The sequence below is a fragment of the Rhinoderma darwinii genome, chromosome 2 (assembly GCF_050947455.1).
Source record: "Rhinoderma darwinii isolate aRhiDar2 chromosome 2, aRhiDar2.hap1, whole genome shotgun sequence".
Taxonomy (NCBI): Eukaryota; Metazoa; Chordata; class Amphibia; order Anura; family Rhinodermatidae; genus Rhinoderma; species Rhinoderma darwinii.
The window spans coordinates 480377939-480393881 of NC_134688.1; the positions used below are offsets into that span (position 1 = coordinate 480377939).

Here is a 15943-nt window from a genome sequence, read left to right on the forward strand (position 1 = left end):
ACCCCTTTTATAAGCCACGCCCCTTTTCCAAACTAATCCGCGCGGCATAACATACTTCAGTTTTTGTGTAAATCAGCCCTGAGCCTAAATCTGCGACTTTTTCCCCAACACGAAAGTGGTTAAAATCACTACATAAATGAAGGTATTTGTGTTTTAATTCCTGACCATTTTCAATATCTCTGCTTTCTGTCAGTGAATGGGGACTTTTTTGTTTACCTGTCCTGACCTAATACTTCTCACTTCTAAAGTGTTTGTTACAATTGTATCCAGTCTAGACAATCCCCTGTGATCTGAACAGCCTGGACTTCAGACTGATACATTGTAACAAACTATCAGGACAGGATAGAGATTTATGCTGTTGATGTGTTCAGCTCACAGGGGATTGTCTAGACTGGATACAATTGTAACAAACCCTCAGCTGAGACAAGTATAGGCTTTCAGCCTCAAAATGTAAAAAAATATATTCCCAACCACTTAGAGCAAGCAGAGATCTTGAAAATGGAATGGAATTGGAAAACAAGGTATATTAGATGGTTTATGGCAGTAAGAGCGGGAGCGGGTGGCCATATAGACGGGGTTGTCCTCGGTGGAGTGCCCCTTTAAGTCATTAGGTTGCTGTTATCAGGATTCCGCTCCTGTTCTAGATCCAGACAAGTAAATGCAACAAAGTAACGGAGACGCTCTGTCATCAGTCAGGGGGGGGGGGTGACAACCCCCCTGTGGGAGCTATAATGACGGCCATATTGGTTGTCACCCAGGAGGAGGCTGGGGGATGGTAATAGAAGACGTTGGTACCTGCTGCTCGTGGGCAGCTCCGCCAGGCACAGCGTCCCGCTGAACTCCTTCCTCCGTCTCAGCGACATCCACGTGCTGCCGGCCTGTAGGACCACCGTGTCTATCCGGCAGAGCGCCGTCCCGTGGGCAGCCAGACCCCGACCCTCCAGGGTTTGTTTGGGACTTGAGGGAAATTAAGTTTTTTGGACAATTAATCATTTACTACAAATAAGAAACATGATAAGAAAACGCCGGCCCCTCCCCCATAGACGCGGGGCCCTCCCCCATAGACGCCGGCCCCTCCCCCATAGACGCGGGGCCCTGGGGTCGGGAGTCTTAAAGGGGCTGTCCAGTTTAGAAAACCCATTTATATATATCCTATTATAATAATAGGGGGGGGGGATCATAACTTTACACTGGAGGTGATGGGGGAGGGGCTAAACTGTGCATGGGGGAGGGGCACAATATTACAGCTCGGTGACCCGCTGCTTAGAACTGCCGATCCCTGGGGTCACCGCTCGGCCGGGTTGACTGGTCATCTGGGCACCACCACTTGGTCATTTATCAGCAGGGTCTTCCGTCGTCTGCATGAACCACTTTAGGGGCTTTATTCTGTAAGGACTTTGTCCGGGTGAGGTCCGGGGCAGGGGTGTAGCTATAGGGGGTACAGAGGTTGCAGTAGCACCCGGGCCCTGGAGCCTAAAGGACCCAAAGACCCCTCCACCCCATATGAAGGCGCCAGTATTAGACGTGGCACGTGGCGGGTGGGGCCCTCGTCCAGTTTTTGTATTGGGGTTCAGGAGCTTCAAGTTTCGCCACTGGTCTGGGGTCTCGGCTGACAAGACTGGTAGACACCTCAAGAGACATCTACTGTAATAATGGGGTCACTGGCAGCCAAAGGGGGGGCTGGGTCAGAAGAGAAGGAAGAAGACGGCGACACGAGACGTGGAGGGGTCACCGGGGGCCGCGCTTCATGGAAGGAGATAAAGGTTTGGCCGTTAGACGTGATGTAATAAGGATGAGGGGGAGCAGACGGGCGTTATATGGAGGGGGGAGCAGACGGGCGTTATATGGAGGGGGGAGCAGACGGGCGTTATATGGAGGGGGGGAGCAGATGGGCGTTATATGGAGGGGGGAGCAGACGGGCGTTATATGGAGGGGGGAGCAGACGGGCGTTATATGGAGGGGGGGAGCAGACGGGCGTTATATGGAGGGGGGGAGCAGATGGCGTTATATGGAGGGGGAGCGGACAAGCGTTATATGGAGGGGGGAGCAGATGGCGTTATATGAAGGGGAGCAGACAGGCGTTATATGGAGGGGGAGCAGACGGGCGTTATATGGAGGGGGAGCAGACGGGCGTTATATGGAGGGGGAGCAGACGGGCGTTATATGGAGGGGGGGAGCAGACGGGCGTTATATGGAGGGGGGAGCAGACAGGCGTTATATGGAGGGGGGGAGCAGATGGCGTTATATGGAGGGGGGGAGCAGACGGGCGTTATATGGAGGGGGGAGCAGACGAGCGTTATATGGAGGGGGGAGCAGACGACGGGCGTTATATGGAGGGGGGAGCAGACGGGCGTTATATGGAGGGGGAGCAGACGGGCGTTATATGGAGGGGGAGCAGACGGGCGTTATATGGAGGGGGGAGCAGACGGGCGTTATATGGAGGGGGAGCAGACGGGCGTTATATGGAGGGGGGAGCAGACGGGCCTTATATGGAGGGGGGAGCAGACGGGCGTTATATGGAGGGGGGATCAGACGGGCGTTATATGGAGGGGGAGCAGACGGGCGTTATATGGAGGGGGGAGCAGACGGGCGTTATATGGAGGGGGAGCAGTCGGGCGTTATATGGAGGGGGGAACAGACAGGCGTTATATGGAGGGGGAGCAGACGGGCGTTATATGGAGGGGGGAGCAGACAGGCGTTATATGGAGGGGGAGCAGACGGGCGTTATATGGAGGGGGGAGCAGATGGGCGTTATATGGAGGGGGGAGCAGACGGGCGTTATATGGAGGGGGAGCAGACGGGCGTTATATGGAGGGGGGGAGCAGATGGGCGTTATATGGAGGGGGGAGCAGACGGGCGTTATATGGAGGGGGGAGCAGACGGGCGTTATATGGAGGGGGGGAGCAGACGGGCGTTATATGGAGGGGGGAGCAGATGGCGTTATATGGAGGGGGAGCGGACAGGCGTTATATGGAGGGGGGAGCAGATGGCGTTATATGGAGGGGGAGCAGACAGGCGTTATATGGAGGGGGGAGCAGACGGGCGTTATATGGAGGGGGGAGCAGACGGGCGTTATATGGAGGGGGAGCAGACGGGCGTTATATGGAGGGGGGGAGCAGACGGGCGTTATATGGAGGGGGGAGCAGACAGGCGTTATATGGAGGGGGGGAGCAGATGGCGTTATATGGAGGGGGAGCAGACGGGCGTTATATGGAGGGGGGAGCAGACAGGCGTTATATGGAGGGGGAGCAGACGGGCGTTATATGGAGGGGGGAGCAGATGGGCGTTATATGGAGGGGGGAGCAGACGGGCGTTATATGGAGGGGGAGCAGACGGGCGTTATATGGAGGGGGGAGCAGACGGGCGTTATATGGAGGGGGGAGCAGACGGGCGTTATATGGAGGGGGGAGCAGACGGGCGTTATATGGAGGGGGGAGCAGACGGGCGTTATATGGAGGGGGGAGCAGACGGGCGTTATATGGAGGGGGAGCAGACGGGCGTTATATGGAGGGGGGAGTAGATGGGCGTTATATGGAGGGGGAGCAGACGGGCGTTATATGGAGGGGGGAGCAGACGAGCGTTATATGGAGGGGGGAGCAGACGAGCTTTATATGGAGGGGGGAGCAGACGGGCGTTATATGGAGGGGGGAGCAGACGGGCGTTATATGGAGGGGGGAGCAGACGGGCGTTATATGGAGGGGGGAGCAGACGGGCGTTATATGGAGGGGGGAGCAGACGGGCGTTATATGGAGGGGGGAGCAGACGGGCGTTATATGGAGGGGGAGCAGACGGGCGTTATATGGAGGGGGAGCAGGCGGGGGTTATATGGAGGGAGGAGCAGATGGGCGTTATATGGAGGGGGGAGCAGACGGGCGTTATATGGAGGGGGGAGCAGACGGGCGTTATATGGAGGGGGGAGCAGACGGGCGTTATATGGAGGGGGGAGCAGACGGGCGTTATATGGAGGGGGAGCAGACGGGCGTTATATGGAGGGGGAGCAGGCGGGGGTTATATGGAGGGAGGAGCAGACGGGCGTTATATGGAGGGGGGAGCAGACGGGCGTTATATGGAGGGGGGAGCAGACGGGCGTTATATGGAGGGGGGAGCAGACGGGCGTTATATGGAGGGGGAGCAGACCGCCGTTATATGGAGGGGGGAGTAGACGGGCGTTATATGGAGGGGGAGCAGACGGGCGTTATATGGAGGGGGGAGCAGACGGGCGTTATATGGAGGGGGGAGCAGACGAGCGTTATATGGAGGGGGGAGCAGACGAGCTTTATATGGAGGGGGGAGCAGACGGGCGTTATATGGAGGGGGGAGCAGACGGGCGTTATATGGAGGGGGGAGCAGACGGGCGTTATATGGAGGGGGGAGCAGACGGGCGTTAAATGGAGGGGGAGCAGGCGGGGGTTATATGGAGGGGGGGAGCAGGTGGGGGTTATATGGAGGGAGGAGCAGATGGGCGTTATATGGAGGGGGGAGCAGACGAGCTTTATATGGAGGGGGAGCAGACGGGCGTTTTATGGAGGGGGGAGCAGACGGGCGTTAAATGGAGGGGGAGCAGACGGGCGTTAAATGGAGGGGGGAGCAGACGGGCGTTAAATGGAGGGGGAGCAGGCGGGGGTTATATGGAGGGGGGAGCAGACGGGCGTTATATGGAGGGGGGAGCAGACGGGCGTTAAATGGAGGGGGAGCAGGCGGGGGTTATATGGAGGGGGGGAGCAGGTGGGGGTTATATGGAGGGAGGAGCAGATGGGCGTTATATGGAGGGGGGAGCAGACGAGCTTTATATGGAGGGGGAGCAGACGGGCGTTTTATGGAGGGGGGAGCAGACGGGCGTTATATGGAGGGGGGAGCAGACGGGCGTTATATGGAGGGGGGGAGCAGATGGGCGTTATATGGAGGGGGGAGCAGACGGGCGTTATATGGAGGGGGGAGCAGACGGGCGTTATATGGAGGGGGGGAGCAGACGGGCGTTATATGGAGGGGGGGAGCAGATGGCGTTATATGGAGGGGGAGCGGACAAGCGTTATATGGAGGGGGGAGCAGATGGCGTTATATGAAGGGGAGCAGACAGGCGTTATATGGAGGGGGAGCAGACGGGCGTTATATGGAGGGGGAGCAGACGGGCGTTATATGGAGGGGGAGCAGACGGGCGTTATATGGAGGGGGGGAGCAGACGGGCGTTATATGGAGGGGGGAGCAGACAGGCGTTATATGGAGGGGGGGAGCAGATGGCGTTATATGGAGGGGGGGAGCAGACGGGCGTTATATGGAGGGGGGAGCAGACGAGCGTTATATGGAGGGGGGAGCAGACGACGGGCGTTATATGGAGGGGGGAGCAGACGGGCGTTATATGGAGGGGGAGCAGACGGGCGTTATATGGAGGGGGAGCAGACGGGCGTTATATGGAGGGGGGAGCAGACGGGCGTTATATGGAGGGGGAGCAGACGGGCGTTATATGGAGGGGGGAGCAGACGGGCCTTATATGGAGGGGGGAGCAGACGGGCGTTATATGGAGGGGGGATCAGACGGGCGTTATATGGAGGGGGAGCAGACGGGCGTTATATGGAGGGGGGAGCAGACGGGCGTTATATGGAGGGGGAGCAGTCGGGCGTTATATGGAGGGGGGAACAGACAGGCGTTATATGGAGGGGGAGCAGACGGGCGTTATATGGAGGGGGGAGCAGACAGGCGTTATATGGAGGGGGAGCAGACGGGCGTTATATGGAGGGGGGAGCAGATGGGCGTTATATGGAGGGGGGAGCAGACGGGCGTTATATGGAGGGGGAGCAGACGGGCGTTATATGGAGGGGGGGAGCAGATGGGCGTTATATGGAGGGGGGAGCAGACGGGCGTTATATGGAGGGGGGAGCAGACGGGCGTTATATGGAGGGGGGGAGCAGACGGGCGTTATATGGAGGGGGGAGCAGATGGCGTTATATGGAGGGGGAGCGGACAGGCGTTATATGGAGGGGGGAGCAGATGGCGTTATATGGAGGGGGAGCAGACAGGCGTTATATGGAGGGGGGAGCAGACGGGCGTTATATGGAGGGGGGAGCAGACGGGCGTTATATGGAGGGGGAGCAGACGGGCGTTATATGGAGGGGGGGAGCAGACGGGCGTTATATGGAGGGGGGAGCAGACAGGCGTTATATGGAGGGGGGGAGCAGATGGCGTTATATGGAGGGGGAGCAGACGGGCGTTATATGGAGGGGGGAGCAGACAGGCGTTATATGGAGGGGGAGCAGACGGGCGTTATATGGAGGGGGGAGCAGATGGGCGTTATATGGAGGGGGGAGCAGACGGGCGTTATATGGAGGGGGAGCAGACGGGCGTTATATGGAGGGGGGAGCAGACGGGCGTTATATGGAGGGGGGAGCAGACGGGCGTTATATGGAGGGGGGAGCAGACGGGCGTTATATGGAGGGGGGAGCAGACGGGCGTTATATGGAGGGGGGAGCAGACGGGCGTTATATGGAGGGGGAGCAGACGGGCGTTATATGGAGGGGGGAGTAGATGGGCGTTATATGGAGGGGGAGCAGACGGGCGTTATATGGAGGGGGGAGCAGACGAGCGTTATATGGAGGGGGGAGCAGACGAGCTTTATATGGAGGGGGGAGCAGACGGGCGTTATATGGAGGGGGGAGCAGACGGGCGTTATATGGAGGGGGGAGCAGACGGGCGTTATATGGAGGGGGGAGCAGACGGGCGTTATATGGAGGGGGGAGCAGACGGGCGTTATATGGAGGGGGGAGCAGACGGGCGTTATATGGAGGGGGAGCAGACGGGCGTTATATGGAGGGGGAGCAGGCGGGGGTTATATGGAGGGAGGAGCAGATGGGCGTTATATGGAGGGGGGAGCAGACGGGCGTTATATGGAGGGGGGAGCAGACGGGCGTTATATGGAGGGGGGAGCAGACGGGCGTTATATGGAGGGGGGAGCAGACGGGCGTTATATGGAGGGGGAGCAGACGGGCGTTATATGGAGGGGGAGCAGGCGGGGGTTATATGGAGGGAGGAGCAGACGGGCGTTATATGGAGGGGGGAGCAGACGGGCGTTATATGGAGGGGGGAGCAGACGGGCGTTATATGGAGGGGGGAGCAGACGGGCGTTATATGGAGGGGGAGCAGACCGCCGTTATATGGAGGGGGGAGTAGACGGGCGTTATATGGAGGGGGAGCAGACGGGCATTATATGGAGGGGGGAGCAGACGGGCGTTATATGGAGGGGGGAGCAGACGAGCGTTATATGGAGGGGGGAGCAGACGAGCTTTATATGGAGGGGGGAGCAGACGGGCGTTATATGGAGGGGGGAGCAGACGGGCGTTATATGGAGGGGGGAGCAGACGGGCGTTATATGGAGGGGGGAGCAGACGGGCGTTAAATGGAGGGGGAGCAGGCGGGGGTTATATGGAGGGGGGAGCAGGTGGGGGTTATATGGAGGGAGGAGCAGATGGGCGTTATATGGAGGGGGGAGCAGACGAGCTTTATATGGAGGGGGAGCAGACGGGCGTTTTATGGAGGGGGGAGCAGACGGGCGTTAAATGGAGGGGGAGCAGACGGGCGTTAAATGGAGGGGGGAGCAGACGGGCGTTAAATGGAGGGGGAGCAGGCGGGGGTTATATGGAGGGGGGAGCAGACGGGCGTTATATGGAGGGGGGAGCAGACGGGCGTTAAATGGAGGGGGAGCAGGCGGGGGTTATATGGAGGGGGGGAGCAGGTGGGGGTTATATGGAGGGAGGAGCAGATGGGCGTTATATGGAGGGGGGAGCAGACGAGCTTTATATGGAGGGGGAGCAGACGGGCGTTTTATGGAGGGGGGAGCAGACAGGCGTTATATGGAGGGGGAGCAGACGGGCGTTATAAGGAGGGGGGAGCAGACGGGCGTTATATGGAGGGGGGAGCAGACGGGCGTTATATGGAGGGGGGAGCAGACGAGCGTTACATGGAGGGGGGAGCAGACGGGCGTTACATGGAGGGGGAGCAGACGGGCGTTATATGGAGGGGGGAGCAGACGGGCGTTATATGGAGGGGGGAGCAGACGGGCATTATATGGAGGGGGGAGAAGATGGGCGTTATATGGAGGGGGGAGCAGATGGGCGTTATATGGAGGGGGAGCAGACGAGCGTTATATGGAGGGGGGAGCAGACGAGCGTTACATGGAGGGGGGAGCAGACAGGCGTTACATGGAGGGGGAGCAGACGGGCGTTATATGGAGGGGGGAGCAGACGGGCGTTATATGGAGGGGGGAGCAGATGGGCGTTATATGGAGGGGGAGCAGACGGGCGTTATATGGAGGGGGAGCAGACGGGCGTTACATGGAGGGGGGAGCAGACGGGCGTTATATGGAGGGGGAGCAGACGGGCGTTATATGGAGGGGGGAGCAGACGAGCGTTACATGGAGGGGGGAGCAGACGGGCGTTATATGGAGGGGGAGCAGACGGGCGTTATATGGAGGGGGGAGCAGATGGGCGTTATATGGAGGGGGGAGCAGACGGGCGTTATATGGAGGGGGGAGCAGATGGGCGTTATATGGAGGGGGGAGCAGACGGGCGTTATATGGAGGGGGGAGCAGACGAGCGTTATATGGAGGGGGGAGCAGACGAGCGTTACATGGAGGGGGGAGCAGACAGGCGTTATATGGAGGGGGAGCAGACGGGCGTTATATGGAGGGGGGAGCAGATGGGCGTTATATGGAGGGGGGAGCAGACGGGCGTTATATGGAGGGGGGAGCAGGCGGGGGTTATATGGAGGGGGGGAGCAGGTGGGGGTTATATGGAGGGAGGAGCAGATGGGCGTTATATGGAGGGGGGAGCAGACGAGCTTTATATGGAGGGGGAGCAGACGGGCGTTTTATGGAGGGGGGAGCAGACAGGCGTTATAAGGAGGGGGGAGCAGACGGGCGTTATATGGAGGGGGAGCAGACGGGCGTTATATGGAGGGGGGAGCAGACGGGCGTTATATGGAGGGGGGAGCAGACGGGCGTTATATGGAGGGGGGAGCAGACGGGCGTTATATGGAGGGGGGAGCAGACGGGCGTTATATGGAGTGGGGAGCAGACGAGCGTTACATGGAGGGGGAGCAGACGGGCGTTACATGGAGGGGGGAGCAGATGGGCGTTATATGAAGGGGGGAAGGTTACGAGATGTAATATATGGGGATGGGTGAAGGTCGTGTGAAGGGCGTGGGGACACTTACACTGTGATCCGGATTTTGCTGCTCGTGTCGTTGCTGATAAGCTGAATCTTCATGGTGACCACGTTCTCTTTCGGTTCTTTCAGTCTGAACTCCAGCAAGATGTGAAAAGCTGTGAGGAGAGGACACAAGATAATGGGGGACGGACAATGGAGGACGGACAATGGTGGACGGACAATGAGGGACAGACAATGGGGGACGGACAATGGGGGACAGACAATGGGGGGACGGACAATGGAGAACGGACAATGGGGATGGACAACGGGGGATGGACAATGGGGAACGGACAATGGGGTACGGACAATGGGGTACGGACAATGGGGGGACAGACAATGGGGGGACGGACAATGGGCTACGAACAATGGAAAACGGACAATGGAGGACAGACAATGGGGGACGGACAATGGAGGACAGACAATGGGGGACAGACAATGGAGAACGGACAATGGGGGACGGACAATGGAGAATGGACAATGGGGGACGGACAATGGGGGGCGGACAATGGAGAACGGACAATGGAGAACGGACAATGGAGAACGGACAATGGGGGATGGACAATGGGGGGACGGACAATGGGGGACGAACAATGGAGAACGGACAATGGAGGACGGACAATGGGGGGCAGACAATGGGGGACGGACAATGGAGAATGGAGAATGGGGGACGGACAATGGGGGACAGACAATGGGGACAGACAATGGGGGACGGACAATGGGGGACGGACAATGGATGGATGGACAATGGGGGATGGACAATGGGGGATATCTATCTATCTGGCATTATATTATGTGGGGGGGCGCACTATGGGGGCATTATACTGAGTGTAGGAGCAGTATGGGGGCATTATACTGTGTGTGGGGGCATTACACTGTGTTTGTGTGTGTGTGTGTGTGTGTGTGTGTGTGTGTGTGTGGCATTGTGGGGGAATTAAACAGTGTGGCATGCACTATGTGGGCGTTATATTGTGTGTGGGGGCACTATGGGGGAATTATACTGTGTGTGTGTGTGTGTGTGTGGGGGGGGGGAGACTATGTGGCAATATACTGTGTGGTGGGGGCACTATAGGGCTCTATGGGGCATTATACTGTGTGGACAGCACTATGGGGGCTTTATATTGTGTGGAGAGACATTAAGGGGATTTTATACTGTTTGTGGGGGCATTATTCTATAAGGAGGCTTTTTAAGGGCATAATACTGTGTGTCTGGAGGGGCACTATGGGGGCACTATACTGTGTGTGGAGGGGCACTATAGGGGCATTATACTGTGTGTGGAGGGGCACTAAGGGGGCATTATACTGTGTGTGGAGGGGCACTATGGGGGCATTATACTGTGTGTGGAGGGGCACTATGGTGGCATTATACTGTGTGTTGAGGGGCACTAAGGGGGCATTATACTGTGTGTGGAAGGGCACTATGGGGGCATTATACTGTGTGTGGAAGGGCACTAAGGGGGCATTATACTGTGTGTGGAGGGGCACTATGGGGGCATTATACTGTGTGTGGAGGGGCACTATAGGGGCATTATACTGTGTGTGGAGGGGCACTAAGGGGGCATTATACTGTGTGTGGAGGGGCACTATGGGGGCATTATACTGTGTGTGGAGGGGCACTATGGGGGCATTATACTGTGTGTGGAGGGGCACTATGGGGGCATTATACTGTGTGTTGAGGGGCACTAAGGGGGCATTATACTGTGTGTGGAAGGGCACTATGGGGGCATTATACTGTGTGTGGAAGGGCACTAAGGGGGCATTATACTGTGTGTGGAGGGGCACTATGGGGGCATTATACTTTTTGTGGGGGTACTATGGGGCATTATACTTTTTGTGGGGGTACTATGGGGGCATAATTCTGTGAGGAGGCACCTTGAGAGCATAATAATGTTGGGCAGTATGGACAGGGATATGGCGGGGTTAGGGGCGTGGATCATGACTTGTTGGTGTTTACAGGCCTCCATCCATCATACGGCCGCCCCTGTATATCTCTCTGTCTCTTTCCCCTGTACGGTTTCATCTGTCGTATTTGCGTCCTTCTCCGCCACTCACCGCAGTACGGCTCCGCCGCTGTTGTCAGCATGAACACCTGGATCTGGACCCGGTTGTCCTCGGGGGTAGAATATTCTCTCTCATTATCGCCCGCACGGGTGAAGTTCTCACCTCCGGGGCCGGCCGTGGGATGTGCAACATCTGTGGTCACCCGGAGACGTCTCATTCCTGCGCAGAACGTGTCACCGCAAAGAGAAAAATGTCATCACAGCCGCAGACTATAGAGAGGTGGAGGCTGAAAACCCGGCCTGACCTAGTCCTGCTCTCACAGCTGAATGTTTGTTACAATTGTATCCAGCCTGGACTGGACGATCTTCTGTGAGGTAAACAGCCTGGACTCCAGACTGATACATTTTACCTGCACTGATACATTGTAACAAACAGGACAGGGAAGAGATTTGTGTTGCTGCTGTATTTAGTTCACAGAGGATTTTCGACACTGGATACAATTGTAACAAACCCTCAGCTGTGAGAGCAGGTCTAGGTCAGTCTAGTTTCTTGTAAGCAAAATTGTTCCTATTCACTGACAGCATGCAGGGATCCTGAAAATGGTGAGGATTTGAAACACAAGGTCTTTTAGAAAGTTGCAGAACTTCTCATTCTACAGGGATTACACATCGCTTTACACAGTCAGTAGACTTTAATGGACGGCCGCGGGGACAGAGCTGCGGGGCGTGACAGGTGCCGCTATGATGTCATGACCCCACGGAACGTAATCTATTAATATATGGTCTATTATAAGAAGAGATGGAGGCACAGCTGTCAGCGGCAGATAATAGACTCTCCACCACCTTCCTGTGTGTGGCGGGATATAATGTACGGTTATAATAATTGCCCGCAGCGGTCGCCACTCAGTTACTGAGATCTCGTCTCATGATCACATGACAGAAAACCACAATATAAATATGAATTGTTATACAGTAAAACGTCATGGTAATAATGATTACTGCCTGCAGGGGGCGCAGGGATGTCTTACTACAGCCGCGGTGCAGTGTCTCAGCGCAGCTGCTGCAAAAATCCCTCATGCGCACGACCGTATCCGCAAATACTGACCGTAAATACGGATCCATACTGCTTTATAGTCATCAGCAAATCATCAGCAACGTACCCATTTCTGCTGAATGGTATCCGCAAATACGGTCCGTATATACAGATCCGCAAAAAAAAGAGGTCTGGCTGATGGGAAATCCCCTTTGTGTCGCCTAGCGACACTTCTGTATTTTCGGACGCACCTCCGTAGCCATCCGCATAGACTTCTATGGAGGAGTCCGTGCCGCAATTGCGGACCAAGAACGGACATGCTCCATAATTCCCGGCAGTTCTGCGGCACCGACTCTCATCCGTAGCGATACGGAAAGGTGTCCGCGTTCAATAAAAGTGAATGGGTCCGGTTTTTACGGTCGTAACACGAACGTGCTTTTGCGGCCGCAATTTCCCCGAAAATCGACGGGAGAATTGCGGCCCCATTCATTCCTATGGGGCCATGCACACGACCGTGGTTTCCACGCCATGCACACGACCGTGCATGGCCCAGGAGCCCGGGCTCATTGAAAATAATGGTCGCGGTCATGTGCACAGCCCGCGATTTGCGGGCGGCTCGCGGCTTCGACTCCGTGGCCCGCCGACCCGAAAATCACGGCCGTGGCTATGGTCGTGTGCATGAGGCTGGGATTGTCCGTGGACGCCCTCTGAGAGGACACCCGGCCCATCCATGTGATATTGTACATGGACAGTCATTCATTTGAATAGCAGACATGTTATAATATATTTTCTAAAACTCCCGAAATAAAGGGGGGGCCTCCCAGACTCTGGGACGAGCGAGCAAATCTCCAGGATGTCTGACAAAATGCTCCTCGTCTCGTTCCTGCAGCCCCTCCACTCCCGGGCGGCACCGCAGACAAGTTCCTGATACCGGGAGGACGAGGGAGCGGAGGGTCTGCCGGTCTGTCTGCTCTGAGGACTGTATCACTTTAAAGGGTCTGTATTTTGGGGGTCAAGGGACTGTATTAGTTTAGGGGTCTTTTCTATATTTGTTTAGTCTGCTTCCTTTTCCCCTGGGAATATCAGATGATCTGAGATGATGAGGGTAGTACCTATACGTGGGCAGGACACAAAGATGAGGGTAGTACCTATACGTGGGCAGGACACAATGATGAGGGTAGTACTTATACGTGGGCAGGACACAATGATGAGGGTAGTACCTATACGTGGGCAGGACACAATGATGAGGGTAGTACCTATACGTGGGCAGGACACAATGATGAGGGTAGTACGTATACGTGGGCAGGACACAATGATGAGGGTAGTACCTATACGTGGGCAGGACACAATGATGAGGGTAGTACCTATACGTGGGCAGGACACAATGATGAGGGTAGTACCTATACGTGGGCAGGACACAATGATGAGAGTAGTACCTATACGTGGGCAGGACACAATGATGAGGGTAGTACCTATACGTGGGCAGGACACAATGATGAGGGTGGTACCTATACGTGGGCAGGACACAATGATGAGGGTAGTACCTATACGTGGGCAGGGCACAATGATGAGGGTAGTACCTATACGTGGGCAGGACACAATGATGAGGGTAGTACCTATACGTGGGCAGGACACAATGATGAGGGTAGTCACTATACGTGGGCAGGACACAATGATGAGGGTAGTCCCTATACGTGGGCAGGACACAATGATTAGGGTAGTACCGATATGTGGGCAGGACACTTTGATGAGGGTAGTACCTATACGTGGGCAGTACCTATACGTGGGCAGGACACAATGATGAGGGTAGTACCTATACGTGGGCAGGACACAATGATGAGGGTAGTACTTATACGTGGGCAGGACACAATGATGAGGGTAGTACCTATACGTGGGCAGGACACAATGATGAGGATAGTACCTATACGTGGGCAGGGCACAATGATGAGGGTAGTACCTATATGTGGGCAGGACACAATGATGAGGGTAGTACCTATACATGGGCAGGACACAATGATGAGGGTAGTACCTATACGTGGGCAGGACACAATGATGAGGGTAGTCCCTATACGTGGGCAGGACACAATGATGAGGGTAGTCCCTATACGTGGGCAGGACACAATGATTAGGGTAGTACCTATACGTGGGCAGGACACTTTGATGAGGGTAGTACCTATACGTGGGCAGTACCTATACGTGGGCAGGACACAATGATGAGGGTAGTACCTATACTTGGGCAGGACACATTGATGAGGGTAGTACTTATACGTGGGCAGGACACAATGATGAGGGTAGTACCTATACGTGGGCAGGACACAATGATGAGGGTAGTACCTATATGTGGGCAGGACACAATGATGAGGGTAGTACCTATACGTGGGCAGGACACAATGATGAGGGTAGTACCTATATGTGGGCAGGACACAATGATGAGGGTAGTACCTATACGTGGGCAGGGCACAATGATGAGGGTAGTACCTATACGTGGGCAGGGCACAATGATGAGGGTAGTACCTATACGTGGGCAGGAAACAATGATGAGGGTAGTACCTATACGTGGGCAGGACACAATGATGAGGGTAGTACATATACATGGGCAGGGCACAATGATGAGGGTTGTACCTATATGTGGGCAGGACACAATGATGAGGGTAGTACCTATACATGGGCAGGACACAATGATGAGGGTAGTACCTATACGTGGGCAGGACACAATGATGAGGGTAGTACCTATACGTGGGCAGGACAAAATGATGAGGGTAGTACCTATACGTGGGCAGGACACAATGATGAGGGTAGTAACTATACGTGGGCAGGACACAATGATGAGGGTAGTACCTATACGTGGGCAGGACACAATGATGAGGGTAGTCCCTATACGTGGGCAGGACACAATGATGAGGGTAGTCCCTATACGTGGGCAGGACACAATGATTAGGGTAGTACCTATACGTGGGCAGGACACTTTGATGAGGATAGTACCTATACGTGGGCAAGACACAATGATGAGGGTAGTACCTATACGTGGGCAGGACACAATGATGAGGGTAGTACTTATACGTGGGCAGGACACAATGATGAGGGTAGACCCTATAAGTGGGCAGGACACAATGATGAGGGTAGTCCCTATACGTTGGCAGGACACAATGATGAGGGTAGTACCTATACGTGGGCAGGACACTTTGATGAGGGTAGCACCTATACGTGGGCAGGACACAATGATGAGGGTAGTACCTATACGTGGGCAGGACACAATGATGAGGGTAGTACCTATACGTGGGCAGGACACAATGATGAGGGTAGTCCCTACACGCGGGCAGGACACAATGATGAGGGTAGTCCCTATACGTGGGCAGGACACAATGTTGAGGGTGTACCTATACGTGGGCAGGACACTTTGATGAGGGTAGTACCTATACATGGGCAGGGCACAATGATGAGGGTAGTACTTATACGTGGGCAGGACACAATGATGAGGGTAGTACCTATACGTGGGCAGGACACAATGATGAGGGTAGTACCTATACGTGGGCAGGTCACAATGATGAGGGTAGTACCTATACGTGGGCAGGAAACTTTGATGAGGGTAGCACCTATACGTGGGCAGGACACAATGATGAGGGTAGTACCTATACGTGGGCAGGACACAATGATGAGGGTAGTACCTATACGTGGGCAGGACACTTTGATGAGGGTAGTCCCTATACGTGGGCAGGACA

General features: G+C 55.7%; 1 protein-coding gene across 1 annotated transcript in view; it reads right to left on the reverse strand.

Annotated features, from left to right (window-relative positions):
- The window catches only part of PLA1A (phospholipase A1 member A), a 44161-nt gene that overhangs the window by 1668 nt on the left and 26550 nt on the right, over window positions 1–15943 (reverse strand). The window contains exons 8-10 of the mRNA XM_075854728.1: window positions 11244–11411; window positions 9202–9310; window positions 796–957 (exon numbers count right to left, since the gene is read on the reverse strand). Coding sequence (XP_075710843.1) covers window positions 796–957; window positions 9202–9310; window positions 11244–11411 — 439 coding nt within the window. The remainder of the gene's footprint in view (window positions 1–795; window positions 958–9201; window positions 9311–11243; window positions 11412–15943) is intronic.